The sequence below is a fragment of the Scyliorhinus torazame genome, chromosome 15 (genome assembly GCF_047496885.1).
Source record: "Scyliorhinus torazame isolate Kashiwa2021f chromosome 15, sScyTor2.1, whole genome shotgun sequence".
Classification (NCBI taxonomy): Eukaryota; Metazoa; Chordata; class Chondrichthyes; order Carcharhiniformes; family Scyliorhinidae; genus Scyliorhinus; species Scyliorhinus torazame.
In genome coordinates this window covers 185,005,649-185,024,739 of record NC_092721.1, presented here as the reverse complement: position 1 = coordinate 185,024,739, position 19,091 = coordinate 185,005,649, and the positions used below count along the sequence as shown (strand labels likewise).

General features: G+C 41.9%; 1 protein-coding gene across 3 annotated transcripts in view; it reads left to right on the top strand.

Moving 5' to 3' along the window:
* The window catches only part of tubgcp5 (tubulin gamma complex component 5), a 94,659-nt gene that overhangs the window by 19,277 nt on the left and 56,291 nt on the right, over positions 1-19,091 (top strand). For all 3 annotated transcript variants that reach the window (XR_011935233.1, XM_072477255.1, XM_072477254.1), the window contains exons 5-9: positions 1,719-1,798; positions 10,317-10,452; positions 11,925-12,042; positions 15,368-15,457; positions 16,949-17,042. Coding sequence is in view for 2 of the 3 variants with exons in the window: in XM_072477255.1 (XP_072333356.1) it covers positions 1,719-1,798; positions 10,317-10,452; positions 11,925-12,042; positions 15,368-15,457; positions 16,949-17,042 (518 nt within the window). In the remaining variant the exon portion in view is untranslated. The remainder of the gene's footprint in view (positions 1-1,718; positions 1,799-10,316; positions 10,453-11,924; positions 12,043-15,367; positions 15,458-16,948; positions 17,043-19,091) is intronic.

Here is a 19,091-nt window from a genome sequence, read left to right as displayed (position 1 = left end):
AAACTCCACACGGGCAGTGACCCAGGTCTGGGATTGAACATATGTAACATTTCACTTTCTATTTTACCTGAAGAAAGTACTGCAGATACAAATTGGTGCACTTGCTCTGAAAATTGCACAGTGTACCCTGAACTATTTTGACCACATTCCTGAACTTCTCCAATTCGTTTAAGTGCCAGATTATCTATACCAGGCTTGGATGGGTATAAAAGTCCTTCTCCTTCAATTAGCTGCTACTGAATTAAAGATTTCCTTAACACCTAACTGTGCTGTAACATTGCAGTGATGAGGTAAGCCTGAAGAAGATCAGCTTCGTCCCTTCATATACATCAAAAAAATTAAAAGTGCAGCAGAAATGTTTTCCCTTCGTCACATTTAAATTAGATGTTGGATTTGAAGTCTAAAGCTGATTTATTATACCTCCGGGTACTGGAAAATAATAAAATGGATTATCCCATTGCGACCAAAATACCTTGCTCTCCTGTGCACAATACCTTTTTATCTTGCTTTCCTGCTTTGGGAGGAAGGATGCAAGCATCCATTAATCCAAAAATCACTTTTTTTTCATCTGCATCATTATTGAAGTAGTGTTTCCTTCCCTGTTAATTGTCCTTAATTATTTCTTTTTCTTACATTTCATGGCCTGTTTCTTTAAATTTTCTTCCCTCAATTATTTGCTTAATTTCCTTTGAACTTCCTTTCCTTTCCTACGGGGTTCCTGCAGTCTGGCCAGTGGAAAATGTATACTGGATTAATGTAGTGGAATTCATATTAAATTTCCCACTATAATAACAGATGGCAATTGTCCAATGTTAAATAATATTAAACCAGAAGTGCATAATTAGATTTTGATGGAATCCATTATGAAGGGAGGAAATTAGTTTGCTTAATGGTTACAATTTTGTTTGTTATTATAATGCAGCAATAACCACTTTCAATTATATAACTAACAATAGAGTACATTTTAAGAAATGAAATGAAAATCGCTTATTGTCACAAGTAGGCTTCAAATGAAGTTACTGTGAAAAGACCCTAGTCGCCACATTCCGGCGCCTGTTCAGGGAGGTTGTTACGGGAATTGAACCGTGCTGCTGGCCTGCCTTGGTCTGCTTTCAAAGCCAGCGATTTAGCCCTGTGCTAAACAGCCCCTGAGAGAGAGGTATAGGTGATATATATATTGAGCACAAAGCAAAATAGTTTCGGGAGGGGAAAAAAGACTAAAATATGGCCCAAAGAGTTGGCTTTTTAGAAACATTTTGGGGGAAAACATGGGTAATGAAGCAAACCATTTTTGGAAGGAAATTAGAGCACAGGTTGGAAGAACTGCAGATGGTGGACTGATGAGTGTGGGGGAGGAGCAATCAATCCTTCAGGGTTGGAGAAAGCTTTAGCAAAGAGGTGGGATTTAAGAAGAATCTTAATGGATATGGAATGACAGAGAGCCTTTGGGAGGGGATATTGGACAGCAAGACTTAAGCGTCTGAAGGCACGGCTGCGAACGTTGGGGTAAAATAAAGGTTGGGACTGTAAAAGAGGCTGCAGTCAGAGCGAAGCAATGAGCAAAGGTTGGGTATTGTTACAGAGCTAGGATGAGTTAAAGCTAATGAGAAATTGGAGCAATAAGAATTTTAAATTCAAATGAATTGTGGCTCACAATCAACTTTGAAGCAGTTTTAGTATTATAAATGCAATGGCTGAAGCGTTCTGTTTTTCTGCAGTGCAACATGATGATTTTGACTGGGCGAAATACTTGATGGAAGGTGAAGAAATTGATATTGGTCCATATCCAGACACTCCAGTGAGTAAGCTGCTTGGAACTATTTTCTCTCTGTTATAATCTGCATGAGACCTATGGGGTAGAAGCAATGAGCCTCTCTGTGAGTCTCACTGAGGGGCAGGGGAGCCCATGGGACTCTAATACTTTTCACTGTACCTAGGTACACGTGATAATAAAGGTCACCCAGGTTCGGAATGATGCCTCAGACCCGGCTGGGATCTGAAGAGTACATACTGTTACTTTGTAATAAAACTAGTTTCTCTTATCCACTCGCCTCGGACTCATCTGTGGCCACTAAACTTTCAAAAGAACAAACAAAGAACAAAGAAATGTACAGCACAGGAACAGGCCCTTCAGCCCTCCAAGCCCGTGCCGACCATGCTGCCCGACTAAACTACAATCTTCTACACTTCCTGGGTCCGTATCCCTCTATTCCCATCCTATTCATGTATTTGTCAAGATGCCCCTTAAATGTCACTCGTCCCTGCTTCCACCACCTCCTCCGGTAGCGAGTTCCAGGCACCCACTACCCTCTGCGTAAAAAACTTGCCTTGTACATCTACTCTAAACCTTGCCCCTCTCACCTTAAACCTGTGCCCCCTAGTAATTGACTCCTCTACCCTGGGGAAAAGCCTCTGACTATCCACTCTGTCTATGCCCCTCATAATTTTGTATACCTCTATCAGGTCTCCCCTCAACCTCCTTCGTTCCAGTGAGAACAAACCGAGTTTATTCAACCGCTCCTCATAGCTAATGCCCTCCATACCAGGCAACATTCTGGTAAATCTCTTCTGCATCCTCTCTAAAGCCTCCACATCCTTCTGGTAGTGTGGCGACCAGAATTGAACACTATACTCCTTGTCTTTTGGCTCTTCCTGTGCCATTCAAGTTGGGAACTAACTTGCTCCCAGGATTTATTGAGGCAATTGGCTATTTTCAAGATGGCTATGAAGAAATATGTGTGAACAGCCGGACATGATGGAGTCCTTCTGAGGAGGGGCAAATTTTCTGCACTTTTCCTGTAATGTGGAGCTAAGGTACACGGCTCTGTCTGGAATTACTTTCAGGAAATTGTATCCTACTGAATTTGTGTTGATTCCAATCAGTTATCCTGAAACCTGAATATTTTTAACCTGGCCTGGTGCTTAAGAGTATATTTTTCCTGGCCCCTTTTAAACATTTGAGCTTATGGTTAAATCGTCATAACACAAATTTGAGGAATTTAATCAGTCGACATACTCTACTTTCTGACCCTGTCCATTGAATTTTGATATGTTTGTTGAATTTTAAATTTTTTTTTTCTATGTGGCTTTTATATGGTCCATACTTATAAAGAGCTGATTAGAAATGTTTTGAGAGCACTCTTGTGAAATACTTTGTCTTCTCATAAAATGTTATATTAAATTGAAAGCATGTTAACACTGGCATATATCCAATACTCCTTTGTATAAATCTACAGGATGTCAGCTTGTTTAATTCAGAAACCACTGAAATTCCATTTAATTATGTTGTTTACATAGCCAAGGCCCTTTAAGTGTTTGCAATTTGCTGCTTTGCTTTAATTGTTTTAATTAGGCTGGTGTACATGCATTATCATTTAGTGTAAGCACAAACCTCTTGAATTTCCTTTCAATTTAAGGTATGCTTAGGGAATAGAGTATTTTGTAATTTCGCCTTGTTTTCGGTCTTGCTCCCTTGTGTTGTCAGATGGCCTAGGATTGGCATTAAAATTGTCCATTTTCTTCCTAGTAGGTGCTCTGTTGCTCAAGTCTTACATATTCCCTCTTTTTTTTGTTCTGTTTTAAATATACTGATCTGTTTTAAGATCCAAAGCTTAGCTTAAATCACTACATTCTATCCATCATCAAGGTCACATTCTGCAATATCACTCAACTCTATTTCTGTCCAAACACTAAAGTTGCTGGAATCTTCATTGATGTTTCACTTACAGAGACATTCTTTCCCTAACACTCTTATTGCTAGCCTCCCATCTGCCCCCTGTTTTCAACTTCAACTTGTCCATTGGTCAGAAGGCAGGATGGGTGACACGGGAGCACAGCGGTTAGTATTGTTGCTTCACAGCACCAGGGACCTGCATTCGATTCCCGGATTGGTGCGGAGTCTGCACCTCTCCCCGTGTCTGCGTGGATTTCCTCCGGGTGTTCCGGTTTTCTCCCACAAGTCCTGAAAAAAGTGCTTGTTAGGTGAATTGGACATTCTGAATTCTCCCTCAGTGTACCCAAACAGGCGCCGGAGTGTGGCGACTAGGGGATTTTCACAGTAAGTTAATTGCAGTGTTAATGTAAGCCTACTTGTATCACTAATAAAGATTATTATTATTCTGTCCTGCACTTAGTAAAAAAAAACTATTATCCCCTCTTTATTGAGCTGCACCAGCTCTCTATCACTGAGGCATTGAATTTAAAATCCTCTTGTCATCTTCAAACCTCTTCATGCCCTAGCTCAGTTCCATGTCTGTAACTTTCCACAGCTGTGTGCTTTCATGTTTACAATTTGGCCTTCTAAGCATTCATCCTCTCCTTTACCTCACCATTAGTGGCAGAGCTTTGAACCAAAAGTCCAAACCTCCGAAACACCCTCCCTAAACTCCTTCTTTGGGCGGCACTGCAGCACAGTGGTTAACACTGCTGCCTCATTGTACCAAGGACACGGGTTTCCTTCCCAGTCCCGGGTCACTGTTGTCATGTGAGAGTACCTTTAAGAAATGGATGTTTAAGCAATGTACCTTTAAGAAAACAGTGATGGCAAAGAGTGGGTTGAGCTGAGCTCCTTTCAGACATTTTGAAGTTTCAGTTTTGAGGAAAAGAACTTAGGGTGTGTCTGTGTTTGCAGTGAGCTGGATCTGCTGTGATCTCTGCCATGAAAGACTATCTCTGGATCATTTGGGTGATTTAAACTCATAATAGTAAAGCCTTTAACCTGATGTGTTTCTGTTTAAAGGTGTTAAAGCTCATGGATGTTGGAAGGAATAACTGAAGGATTATTTAGTGTTGTAATATTTTTGGGGTTATCTTTGAAGTAAGGGGTGTTAAGAGATCCAATGTTTATTTAAGAGGTTAAGTTGAGTTCATGGAATAAACATTGTTTTGTGTTTAAAAACCCACATGTCCAGAATTGTAATATCACATCTCGAGAACAAGCCGTGTGCTCGGAAAAGCAACAAATACATTAAAGGGGGAGGTTGGTTGAACTCCATGATACATTTTGGGGATGTGAAAACACCTCTCCCCTAACACTGTGTGGAGTTTGCACATAGAACATAGAACATTACAGCGCAGTACAGGCCCTTCGGCCCTCGATGTTGCGCCGACCTGGGAAACCACTCTAAAGCCCATCTACACTATTCCCTTATCGTCCATATGTCTATCCAATGACCATTTGAATGCCCTTAGTGTTGGTGAGTCCACTATTGTTGCAGGCAGGGCATTCCATCCCCTTACTACTCTCTGAGTAAAGAACCAACCTCTGACATCTGTCTTATATCTATCTCCCCTCAATTTAAAGCTATGTCCTCTCGTGCTAGACATCACCATCCGAGGAAAAAGGCTCTCACTGTCCACCCTATCCAATCCTCTGATCATCTTGTATGCCTCAATTAAGTCACCTCTTAACCTTCTTCTCTCTAACGAAAACAGCCTCAAGTCCCTCAGCCTTTCCTCATAAGATCTTCCCTCCATACCAGGCAACATTCTGGTAAATCGCCTCTGCACCCTTTCCAATGCTTCCACATCCTTCCTATAATGCGGCGACCAGTATTGCACGCAATACTGCAAATGCGGCTGCACCAGAGTTTTGTACAGCTGCAACATGACCTCATGGCTCCGAAACTCAATCCCTCTACCAATAAAAGCTAACACACCGTACGCCTTCTTAACAACCCTCTCAACCTGGGTGGCAACTTTCAGGGATCTATGTACATGGACACCGAGATCTCTCTGCTCATCCACACTGCCAAGAATCTTACCATTAGCCCAGTACTCTGTCTTCCTGTTATTCCTTCCAAAGTGAATCACCTCACACTTTTCTGCATTAAACTCCATTTGCCACCACTCAGCCCAGCGCTGCAGCTTATCTATGTCCCTCTGTAACTTGTAACATCCTTCCGCATTGTCCACAACTCCACCGACTTTAGTGTCATCTGCAAATTTACTCACCCATCCTTCTATGCCCTCCTCCAGGTCATTCATAAAAATGACAAACAGCAGTGGCCCCAAAACAGATCCTTGTTGAACACCACTAGAAATTGGACTCCAGTCTGAACATTTCCCATCAACCACCACCCTTTGTCTTCTTCCAGCTGGCCAATTTCTGATCCAAACTGCTAAATCACCCTGAATCCCATGCCTCCGTATTTTCTGCAGTAGCCTACCATGGGGAACCTTATCAAACGCTTTGCTGAAATCCATATACACCACATCAACTGAACTCACCAACATTGAGGGCATTTAAAAGTTTATTGGATAAGCATATGGATGATAATGGCATAGTGTAGGTTAGATGGCTTTTGTTTCGGTGCAACATCGTGGGCCGAAGGGCCTGTACTGCGCTGTATCGTTCTATGTTCTATGTTAACTGCTTTACCCTCATCCACCTGTTTGGTCACCTTCTGAAAGAACTCAATAAGGTTTGTGAGGCACGACCTACCCTTCACAAAACCTGGTTGACTATCTCTAATCAAATTATTCCTTTCCAGATGATTATACATCCTATCTCTTATAAACCGTTCCAAGATTTTGCCCACAACAGAAGTAAGGCTCACTGGTCTATAGTTACCGGGGTTGTCTCTACTCCCCTTCTTGAACAGGGGGACAACATTTGCTATCCTCCAGTCTTCTGGCACTATTCCTGTAGACAAAGATGACTTAAAGATCAAAGCCAAAGGCTCAGCAATCTCCTCCCTAGCTTCCCAGAGAATCCTAGGATAAATCCCATCCGGCCCAGGGGACTTGATCTATTTTCACACTTTCCAGAATTGCTAACATCTCCTCTTCATGAACCTCAAGCCCTTTTAGTCTAGTAGCCTGAATCACAGTATTCTCCTCGACAACATTGTCTTTTTCCTGTGTGAATACTGACGAAAAATATTCATTTAGCACCTCTCCTATCTCCTCGAACTCCAAACACAACTTCCCACTACTGTCCTTGACTGGCCTTACTCTTAGATCATAAGAACATAAGAACTAGGAGCAGAAGTAGGCCATCTGGCCCCTCGAGCCTGTTCCACCATTCAATGAGATCATGGCTGATCTTTTGTGGACTCAGCTCCACTTTCCGGCCCGAACACCATAACCCTTAATCCCTTTATTCTTCAAAAAACTATCTATCTTTATCTTAAAAACATTTAATGAAGGAGCCTCTACTGCTTCACTGGGCAAGGAATTCCATAGATTCACAACCCTTTGGGTGAAGAAGTTCCTCCTAAACTCAGTCCTAAATCTACTTCCCCTTATTTTGAGGCTATGCCCCCTAGTTCTGCTTTCACCCGCCAGTGGAAACAACCTGCCCGCATCTATCCTATCTATTCCCTTCATAATCTTATATGTTTCTATAAGATCCCCCCTCATCCTTCTAAATTCCAACGAGTACAGTCCCAGTCTACTCAACCTCTCCTCGTAATCCAACCCCTTCAGCTCTGGGATTAACCTAATGAATCTCCTCTGCACACCCTCCAGTGCCAGTACGTCCTTTCTCAAGTAAGGAGACGAAAACTGAACACAATACTCCAGGTGTGGCCTCACTAACACCTTATACAATTGCAGCATAATCTCCCTAGTCTTAAACTCCATCCCTCTAGCAATGAAGGACAGAATTCCATTTGCCTTCTTAATCACCTGTTGCACCTGTAAACCAACTTTTTGCAACTCATGCACTAGCATCCAAGGTCTCTCTGCACAGCAGCATGTTTTAATATTTTATCATTTAAATAATAATCCCTTTTGCTGTTATCCTACCAAAATGGATAACCTCACATTTGTCAACATTGTATTCCATCTGCCAGACCCTAGCCCATTCACTTAGCCTATCCAAATCCCTCTGCAGACTTCCAGTATCCTCTGCACTTTTTGCTTTACCACTTATCTTAGTGTCGTCTGCAAACTTTGACACATTGCCCTTGGTCCCCAACTCCAAATCATCTATGTAAATTGTGAACAGTTGTGGGCCCAACACTGATCCCTGAGGGACACCACTAGCTACTGATTGCCAACCAGAGAAACACCCATTAATCCCCACTCTTTGCTTTCCATTAATTAACCAATCCTCTATCCATGCTTCTACTTTCCCCTTAATGCCATGCATCTTTATCTTAGGCAGCAACCTTTTGTGTGGCACCTTGTCAAAGGCTTTTTGGAAATCCCGATATACCAGATCCATTGGCTCCCCGTTATCTACCGCACTGTTAATGTCCTCAAAAAATTCCACTAAATTAGTTAGGCACGACCTGCCCTTTATGAACCCATGCTGCGTCTGCCCAATGGGACAATTTCCATCCAGATGCCTCACTATTTCTTCCTTGATGATAGATTCCAGCATCTTCCCTACTACCGCAGTTAAGCTCACTGGCCTATAATTACCTGCTTTCTGCCTACCTCCTTTTTTAAACTCTTACCCTAGTCATTCGTTTATTCCTGACACATCTATAGAAAGCTTTAGGGTTATCCTTGATCCTACCTGCCAAAGACTTCTCATGTCCTCTCCTGGCTCTTCTTAGCTCTCGCTTTAGGTCCTTCCTAGCTAACTTGTAACTCTCGAGCGCCCTAACTGAACCTTCATGTCTCATCTTTACATAAGCCTCCTTCTTCCTCTTGACAAGTGTTTCGACTGCTTTAGTTCGACTTGCTCGACCACTTCCTCCCTGCCTGACAGGTACATACTTATCAAGGACACGAAGTAGCTATTCCTTGAACAAGCTCCACATTTCCATTGTGCCCATCCCCTGCAGTTTTCCTCTCCATCCGATGCATCCTACGTCTTGCCTCATTGCATCATAATTGCCTTTCCCCCAGATATAACTCTTGCCCTGCGGTATATACCTATCCCTTTCCATCACAAAAGTAAACGTAATGGAATTGTAGTCACTATCACCAAAGTGCTCACCTACCTCCAAATCTAACACATGGCCTGGTTCATTACCCAGTACCAAATCCAATATGGCCTTGCCTCTCGTTGGCCTATCTACATACTGTGTCAGGAAACCCTCCTGCACACATTGGACAAAAACAGACCCATCTAAAGTACTCGAACTATAGCGTTTCCAGTCAATATTCCAGTCAAAAAAGTCCCCCATAACAACTACCCTGTTGCTTTCGCTCCTATCCAGAATCATCTTTGCAATCCTTTCCTCTACATCTCCCTGTGTCTGCGTGGCTCACACGCCCCACAACGGGTGCAGGGTAGGTGAATTGGCCATACTAAATTGCCCCTTAATTGGGAAAAAAAGAATTGGATACTTTAAATTAAAGAAAACCTCGTCCTTTGAGTTATATCTCTCACCAACATTGGATGCCATTATAAAATCCATTGTTTCAACCAGGCACTTAGTCACTTCACACTTTTCCAGATTGAAAATTGTCCTTCTCTCCACACTTTCTCACATCCAACTTTCTTCCCCTCTTTTTCTCCAGTTCCCATTCTTCTCTCCACGCTATCTTACATCCAACTTCGTTCTCTTTCTCCCCAGTTTCCATCTCTCAAAAAGACACTTTTGAGATGATTTATATGCAATATAAACGCGAGGTGATGCATTTTGGTAGATCCTATTCAGGTGAGAGCTATAAAATAAATGGCAGAACCATCAGGAGCATAGAGTCACAGTGAGATCTGGGTGTGCAGGTCCATAGATCTTTAAAAGTGGCAGCACAGGTGGAAATGACGGTAACAAAAGCATATGGCATGCTTGCCTTTATAGGACGGGGTAATAGAGTATAAAAGCTCGATAATTCTATTACAATTATATAGAACGTTGGTTAGGCCACATTTGGAATACTGTGTCCAATTCTGGTAACCGCACTACCAGAAGGATGTGGAGGCTTTGGAGAGAGTACAGAAAAGGTTTACCAGGATGTTACCTGGTATGGTGGGTATTTGCTATGAGGAGAGATTGAATAAACTGGAATTGTGCTCCCTAGAGAGACGGAGGTTGAAAGGCGACCTGATAGAAGTTTATAAAATTATTAGGGATATAGATAGGGTGAACAGTTGGAGGCTTTTTCCCAGGGCGGAAATGACAATTACAAGAAGGCACAAGTTCAAGGTGAAGGGGGATAGGTTCAGTGGAGATATGTGGGGGAAAGTTTTTACACAGAGGGTGATGGTGTCCTGAAATGCACTGCCAAGTGAGGTGGTTGAGGCAGATACATTAATGACCTTTAAGACTTATCTGGATAGGCACATGAACAGACGGGGTATAGAAGGATACAGGCGGTTGGTCTAGATAGGACACATGATCGGCGCAGGCTTGGAGGGCTGAAGGGCCTGTTCCTGTGCTGTATTGTTCTTTGTTCTTCTTTGTATTGTTTAGGAGTGGTCTGAAGAAGAAAGTGAGGAGGAGCTTCAAGAGTCTCTAAGCAGAGAGGATTCTGGGATCCAAGTTGACAAAACATCACCGGAAGAACAAGCACAAATTAAGAAAGCAGCACCACATGCCTCTTCGAAAGGTTTGTTTCGTAAAAGTCTCATGCAGTGCTCTGATCCCGTTGGATTTAGTGCATGTTGAAAGTTAGTTCAGTGAAGACAGCAAGGGAGGCAGCGATAAGGATGCCACAGAGGAGGTAGAGAAAACCAACAGACAATTTTGCGTGGGACTGCATCGCCTCGTTATGAACAGAGGAACCATTTCGTAGAGCAGTTCAAGAAGGCAGCTCACCATCCCGTTCTCAAGAGCAATTAAGGATGGGCAATAAATGCTGGCCTAGCCAGTGACATCCACATCCCAAGAATTAATTATTTTTTTCTTTTAATAAATTTAGAGTACCCAATTCATTTCTTCCAATTAAGGGGCAATTTAGTGTGGCCAATCCACCTACTCTGCACACCTTTGGGTTGTGGGGGCGAAACCCACGCAAACACGGGGAGAATGTGCAAACTCCGCACGGACAGTGACCCAAGAGCCGGGATCGAACCTGGGACCTCGGCGCCGTGAGGCAGCAATGCTAACCACTGCGCCACCGTGCTGCCCCAAGAATGAATTTTAAACAAGATTTTGTGTTTTGAGACTTCTATAATAACAAACAAACAAAACTCAACGTAGAGTGAACATTACTTAATAGGCAACTAATACCCTCAAATGAAAGCAAAGGTCCTTCCCCATTAATTAACTAGCACAACTGAAATGCTGTGTGACATGTTCCCAGTAGATGTGTAGTCTTGGAAGATTCCGTTTCACACTCCTTCCCTTCTCTCTACTAGCCCAGGGTGAGTTTTCAAGTGTCCCTTCAAAAGTTGTTCTACTCAGCCTTCCCAGAACTCCAAACCATCTTCCATCAGCAAGGCACTCTCTGGCAACTCCTTGGCTTTTAAAACTCCACAAACCACATCTCTTTGAACAGAGAACCTGTCTCACCAGCATTCTGCTGGGTGGCTAACACAAAAACAGTCCTTTTCTCTGCTTTCCACAGAAGCAGCTGTTTCTGCTTCCCTCTCTATATATCTGAGTGTGTATATGTATGTAACCGGAAAACCAGCTGCCCCTCCTTTATCAAAGTATGAAAGCTGATTTCAAAAAAAAAATTACAGGCTTCAGCCAGGGCCTCTTTCCCGATGATAGTCAAATCTTAAGGGCAGATTTCTAATCAGTAAGGGAATCAAGGGCTATGGGGATAAGGCGGGAAAGTGGAGTTGAGGATTATCACATCAGATCAGTCACAATCTCATTGAATGGCGGAGCAGACTTGATGGACTAAATAGCCTACTTGTGCTCCTACATCTTATGATCTCATGGTTCTATCTCAGGGTAGAGTTTAGTATGATCTCTCAATTTCTCTCTTTTGTCTCACTTTAGATTCAAGGAAACATTTAAAACATGATGTCATTTGTAACCCTGTTCTAAATATTATTATAATTAGAATATTTGAAATCAGAAAGTATTGGCTGAAAAGTATGTCTAATGTTATATTCCTTCTCCATCCAGTTGGTGAGCCAGAAGCACGTTTGTGGCTGGAGCAGCATGTGGTCACCCAGTACTGGACAAACCGAGCATTTAAATTTAGTCACAGCTTTCACCTGCATTCCAACTTAGCTGCTGTCTGGTAAGGAAGCAGTTGTAAATGTTTAATACTCTACACCACGCATTGTACATCCTGAACAATCTACTACATGATAAGAATACTGACTTGTAGTGGAGAGTGACGTATGGGGTCATAACTTTTGTGAGTAGTTCAGATCCTCTGAAAGTGGCAATAAGATTCATTATTAAGACTGTCACAATGAATTGGATGATGCTGTACTATTTTGGAGCACCAGCCCATAAATTGTGAGCTGTGAATTTTGGTTAATTTCAGTTGTTTTGCTGTGAGCTGGTCGGCACTATGGACATGCGCCATCTCGGTTATTACTGCTGTTTCAGTTGCTATTCTGCACTTCCCATTAGCTGGTTTCAAAACAACATTTTCCAAAGCTAGAGGGCATTTACCAGAGATTGTCGCATATAAGAAGACCCCATTTTTTTGGCACCAAAATCATGCTTAGACCTGTACTCAGCCTAACCCTAATCACCCCTTTGTTTTGCTAAGAAATGCTTTATTAGCATACAGAATCATCAGCTCAAGGGATCAACCAGTCGATACGGGCCATGTTGCCAAGAAGGTGCACCTGAGTGTAAGATTTGTGAAAGAGTGTCAAAACAGATCATGCAAGGCGAACAACGAAGAGAAATGGGTCTTCCAGCAAAGAGAATGAAGTACGAAGCTGGTTTCAAGCTAAAAGTTGCAACATTTGTTAATTTGTCATGTAGCTATGCTACAGTGAGGGAATTCACTGTTCGTTCAAAGCTGCATGAATGAAAAAAGAAGAAATAAACCCTAAAGAAGATGCCCAAGACAAAATGCGGCATGAGAACAGGGACCAGCCACTGGCTTGATCTTGAGAGGCATGTATTGGAATGGGGCCTCTCAAATCGTTAGAATGATTATATTATCACTAATGCACACTTAAGTGAACCAAATAAAACCCAGAGTCCAGCAAAGATTTCAGAGCAACAACTAGTTGGTGTAGCAGCTTTATGAAACAGAATGTTGAACTTTGGAGCAGAAGAGACCAAGATCTCTCCGAGACTACCAAAGATCTCAATCCCAAAATTAACAGTTTCTAATCATTCTTCATCAGCACGAGCACCCATGTCACATCGGCAACATGGATGAAATGCCAATAAAATTTGATATGCCCAGCAGTCAAACTGTGGACTGAAAAGGTTCTAGTGAAAACCATGAGACATGGGAAATCAAGATTCATGGTGATATGAGACTGAATGGCTGACAGAACAAAATTGAAGCTTATGGTAATTTACAAACTGAAAATAAAGTTCCCTATGGGACATTTTGTGCATGTCCATGACAACTGTTGGATGGATGAGGATGCGGTGAAGTTGTGGATCAGTGCGGTGTGAAAAAGGCTTCCTGGTGGTCTATTCAAAGAATTGCAGCCTATTATGTGGGGCATGTACAAATCCCATATAACCAATGAGTTCAAGAGGTGCCTGTGAAGAAATAACACCCAAATTGGAGTTTCACCAGCGTCCTAATTTCCGTAGTTCAACATTTGGTTGTGTGCCTCAACAAGCAATTCAAGGTCGAATGGATTAGGTGTGCGGCTGTTTGTGAATTTTCTTTTGCAAAGAGTGAAAATACACTTGATGTTTTGTGTGTTGTCATCATCAAATTGTAGGATGCTATTAATGCACAAATTGTCATCAGATCATTCATGAAATGTGGAATATCCAGTTCAGTGGATGGAGAGGAAGATTATTTGCTGTTGAAGGATGAGTGAAACTAAAGGTGCCACATCTGATCCAGAGTGGGATTCATACAATGATGCCATGGCTAAAGTGACTCCGAATGAACTTGGTGAATGCTTTGACGATGTCGAAGACAATTAATTTTGATTGTGATTAACGATAAAGGTTCAAGCTTGTGGTTTGTAGAATTAATTCATTCAATAAAGCATGTCACATTGAATTAATTTGACATACCAGTGAAGTTTTTTTTCCACATTCAAAATGTAACCACCTACACCAGCATTTTATACTCAGCATATAAGTTGATGCCTGATTTGGAAGGATTTTCCGAAGATTCAAAGGTCAAGTTTTATGTGCCAAGGTTGACTGCCCTGTCAGCTTGCATCTTGGAAGAAAACGCATAATCTCAATTGGGATAGGTACAGGCTGATGTAATCATGAGCCTTCTCGATCAGAAAGACTTGGGTTCAATACCACATCTGTGTGAGTTAACTGATCTCTGCTGATAAAGTTGCTACAAATGACCTCTGCACCCTTTGGGTTAGGCAGGGGAATATTTAAACTGAAATCCCACTAATGTAGGAAAGAGCAAGCCAGATTGGCATGAACAGAAAATTGGTCACTTAAAAGGAAATAGAGAGTTGGAATTGTTGAATCATTTAATAACAATAATAATCTTTATTAGTGTCACAAATAGGCTTACATTAACAGTGCAATGAAGTTGGGAAATATAACCAGTGGAGTACAACAGGATTAGTGCTCGGGCCTCAACTATTTGAGGTGTATTAATGACTTGGATGAAGGGACACCGAGTGTATTGCAACCAAATATGCTAACTATACAAACATAGGAAGGAAAGCAAGTTGTGAGGAGGAGGCAAAGAGGTTACGTGAGTGTGCTAGTACACAAATCACAAAATGTAGCATGCAGGTACAGCAAGTAATAAGGAAGGGAAATGGAATGTTTGCTTTTATTGCAAGGAGAATGGAGTATAAAAGTAGGCAAACCTTGCTTCAACTGTATGGGGGACATTGGTAAGACTGCACCGAGAGTTCTGTATACAATTTTGGTCTTGGTCTCCGTACTTAAAGAGAGACAGATGTTTACTGGGCTGATTCCTGTGTTAAAGGGATTGTCTTATGAGGAAATGTTGAGCAGGCTGGGCCCGTACTCATTGGACTTCAGAAGAATGAGATGTGATCCTGAGGGGGCTTGACAGAGCAAATTTGAGGACTTTTCCCCTTGTGGGGCGCTCCAAGACTAGGAGCCACAGTTTAAAGACAAGGGGTCTTCTATTTAAAACTGAAATGAGGTTGAATTTCTTCTCTCAAAGGGTCATTAATCTTTGGAAATCTCTTCCCAAGGGAACACTGCTGCTTCATATGTTCTTATGTTCAGGCTCATTGACATCTGCACAGTTGAACAGTCTGTGAGACTTGTTCTCTCTGCAAAAAATGGCCAGTTTCACTAAATAACCTTGTATTCTTGTTAAAAGTCAACAGCACAGGAGTTAAATGGCTCAACTTAACAAATGAAACAGTTTATTGTACAACGACTTAGTTTTGTTTGAGAATAAAAATAGGTTTCCTCTTTGATTGTAATTAAGTAACTTTACTGTCTAGGGAGCAGCACTTGTACAATACTGATCCGCTATATTATTCAGATGAACGGACATTTGTTACGGAAGCCCAAGTGATACGAGAAACATTGTGGTAAGTAGCAGCCAGTTATTACTTATCATAGAATTTACAGTGCAGAAGGAGGCCATTCGGCTCATCAAGTCTGCACCAGCCCTTGGAAAGAGCACCCTATAAAGCCCACACCTCCACCCTATCCCTGTAACCCCACCTACCTTTTTGGATACTAAGGACAATTTAGCATGGCCAATCCACCTAACTTGCACGTTTTTGGACTGTGGGTGGAAACCGGAAGCCCACGCAGACACAGGGAGAAAGTGCAAACTACACACAGACAGTCACCCGAGGCCGGAATGATAACCATTGTGCCACCCCAAAAGTTACTTCTGGAAGGTTTTATAAATATTCTAAACTTTATGCATTTCTGCAGACTGTTATTTTATTGATCTTGAAGATGATATCTTATTTAATTACAAATAATTTGGAGTTCACTTTCTGGAAATCTCATTGGGCATCAGTAATCACATCACCAATTTGAATGTTTATATCTTTTTGGCAATTTCATTGGTTACTGGTGAGCATACGACCAACCTGATTATGTTTCATCTTTAATCAGAAGGATCATTGCCAATAAACACAGGTTAGTCAAGTTACGAATTTGGTTGGTTTCAGGTTTTATTTTGACAGCCACCTTCTAGTCCAACTCCTATCGGGAAAGGATGTAGCTTGGCCCCTTATTGCTCTTCTACAGGCAAGCAAGATCAAATCTTCCAGTTTCTGTTCCCTCATGAAATCTAAACTGAGATTAAACCCCACCTGCATTCCTTATGGTGAGGTGAATGATGAAGTTAACTTTTTCTCTGCCTAAACTGCAGGCCTAACTAACTGTCATTTATTTTGGCTAGCTTCTCTCAGTGAGCTGCAGCACACAAAATCCAGGTTGCAACTAACAAATGAGGCAACCCCCAGATAAATTGGAGAATCTACCTAAGGTCCACCCATCTCCGGGACAATGTGCATGTTCTCGGATGGCCTTCAGATTAAGTATCCCTCATTTAAAATCCTTCTAAAATCAGTTTAACATTTCACCCAAAAGATGGCATCTCCAAGAATGCAGCACTCCCTCAATGCTGAACTGATGTGTCAGCCTGGATCATGTGCTTAAATCTCTGGACTTGAATCTTTAACTCAGAACCACAAATATTTTTATGAGCAAAAGTTGATATTTATGTCACTAGTGGCTAAAGGAAGCAACACCTGGAATGAAATAATCCTAAAATAGAATTGAAAATGAAGAAAGAAGCAAAACAAGAACAAAATGGTGTATAGGACTGAAAGGCTCCAGCAATAAAATCTGAAAATGAACAGGGAAAAATTGTGAATGGGTGGGAAAGGGAAAAAAGTAGCAAACAATAAGTAAATCTAAATAGATACAACAACATTTTCACATCCAAATGTTCACGTTCCTAATTTATAGAGTCCTAATTTTTTTTATAGTTTTCGCGATGAGCAGTAATCTACCAATGGATTGTGAAACTATTAATGTCAATTTCTTTCTGTATGCAGGTTATTGTCTGGTGTTAATAAGCTGTTTATGTATACTTTGCACGATGGAAAAATATCGGTGAGAACTGACATCATGGTAGCTCATCTGACCCAGGTATGTAACTCCCTTAAAGATAAACCTTGGGCCATTCCTTGAGTCAGAAGATGTGGGTTCAGGTCCCACTCCAGACATTTGAGCACAAAGATGTATGCTGATTGTTCAGTTCAATACTGAGAATGCTGCATCGTCAGAAGGGCATATGAGATATGAAGTTGAAGCACAAATTATTACGGTAGCATAGTGGTTAGCATTATGACTACATCGCGCCAGGGCCCCAGATTCGAATCTCGGCTTGGGTCACTGTCTGTGTGAAGTCTGCACGTTCTCCCCGTGTCTGCGTGGGTTTCCTCCGGGGGCTCCGGTTTCCTCCCACAAGTCCCGAAAGACGTGCTTGTTAGGTGAATTGGACATTCTGAATTCTCCCTCTTGTGTACCCGAACAGGCGCCAGAATATGGCTACTAGGGGTTTTTGCAGTAACTTCATTGCAATGTTAATGTAAGCCTACTTGTGACAATAAAGATTATTATTATATCCTCTCAGATGGGCATAACGGAGCACATGGCATAAATTCAAAGAAGAACAAGGAAACTTCCCCTGGTGTTCTAGACAATATTTATCCTCAATCAAAATCACTTGACAAAAAGACAGATTATAGTCATTATGTAGTCATTTTCACTCTGCTGTTTGTGGCAGTTTGCTGTGGGAAAATTGGGTGTTGTGTTCCTACATTACATCTGAAGTACTTCATGGACAATAAAGCAAGTTCGAACATCCTAAGATCATGAAAGATAATCTATAAATGCATGTCTGCTCCTCCTCCTCCTTCCTCTTCCCCACCCCCCCCCCCCCCAAAAAAAATCCTACAATCTCAGTGTTCCTCACTTTGTATCATATATGGAAAATAGAAGGAAGAGGACATTCAGCCCTTCGAGCCTGCTCCACCATTCATTATGGTCATGGCTGATCATCAAATTAATTATCCTGATCCGGCTCTCTCTTCCTTCGTGAAATCACACAACGTTTTGGCCTCAACTACTTTCTGTGGTAGTGAATTCCATAGATTCACCACCCTCTGGTTGAAATAAATTCTCCTCATCTCAGTCCTAAAAGGCTTATCCCTTATCCTCAAACTATGACCCCTAGTTCTGGGTTCCCCCACCACCAGGAACATTCTTTCTGAATCTACCCTGTCTAATCCTGTTAGAATTTTGTAAATTTCTATGAGATCCTCCCTCACTCTTCTAAACACCAATGAATATAGTCCTAACCAATTTAGTGTCTCCTCATATGACAGTCCCGCCATCCCAGGAATCAGCCTGGTAAACCTTCGCTGCTCTCGCTCCATAGCAAGAACATTCTTCCTCAGATAAGGACACCAAAACTGCACACAATACTCTAGGTGTGGCCTCACCAATGCCCTAAACAATTGCAGTAAAACATCCCTATTCCTATACTCATCCTCTCGCTATGAAGGCCAACATACCATTTGCCTTATTTTTTTCCAATTAAGGGGCAATTTAGCATGGCCAATCCACCTAACCTGCACATCTTTGGGTTGTGGGGGTGAAACCCACGCAGACATGGGGAGAATGTGCAAACTCCACATGGACAGTGACCCAGGGCCGGGATTCGAACCCGTGTCTTCAGCGCCGCAGTCCCAGTGCTAACCACTGCGCCAGATGCCTCTCCTCCCATTTGCCTTCTTTATTACCTGCTATACCTGCGCACTTATTTTCAACAACTGATGCATGAGGACACTAAGGTCTAGCTGAGTATCCACCTCTCTCAATTTACACCCACTCAAATAATCTGCCTTCCTACTTTTGCTACCGAAGTGGATAACTTCACATTTATCCACATTATACTGTATCTGCCATGCATATGCCCACTCACTCAGCCTGTCCGAATCCGCTGAAGCATCACTGCATCCTCCTCACAGCTCATCCTCCCACCCAATTTTGTACCATTTGCAAATTTGGAGGTAATACATTTAGATCCCTCATCCAATTATATAATGTGAATGATTTCTGTCTGTAAGGGGCATACATTTGTTTTTGTCAACATTTTTCTCTTTACAGTCCCGATAGAACTTTTTACAGTCA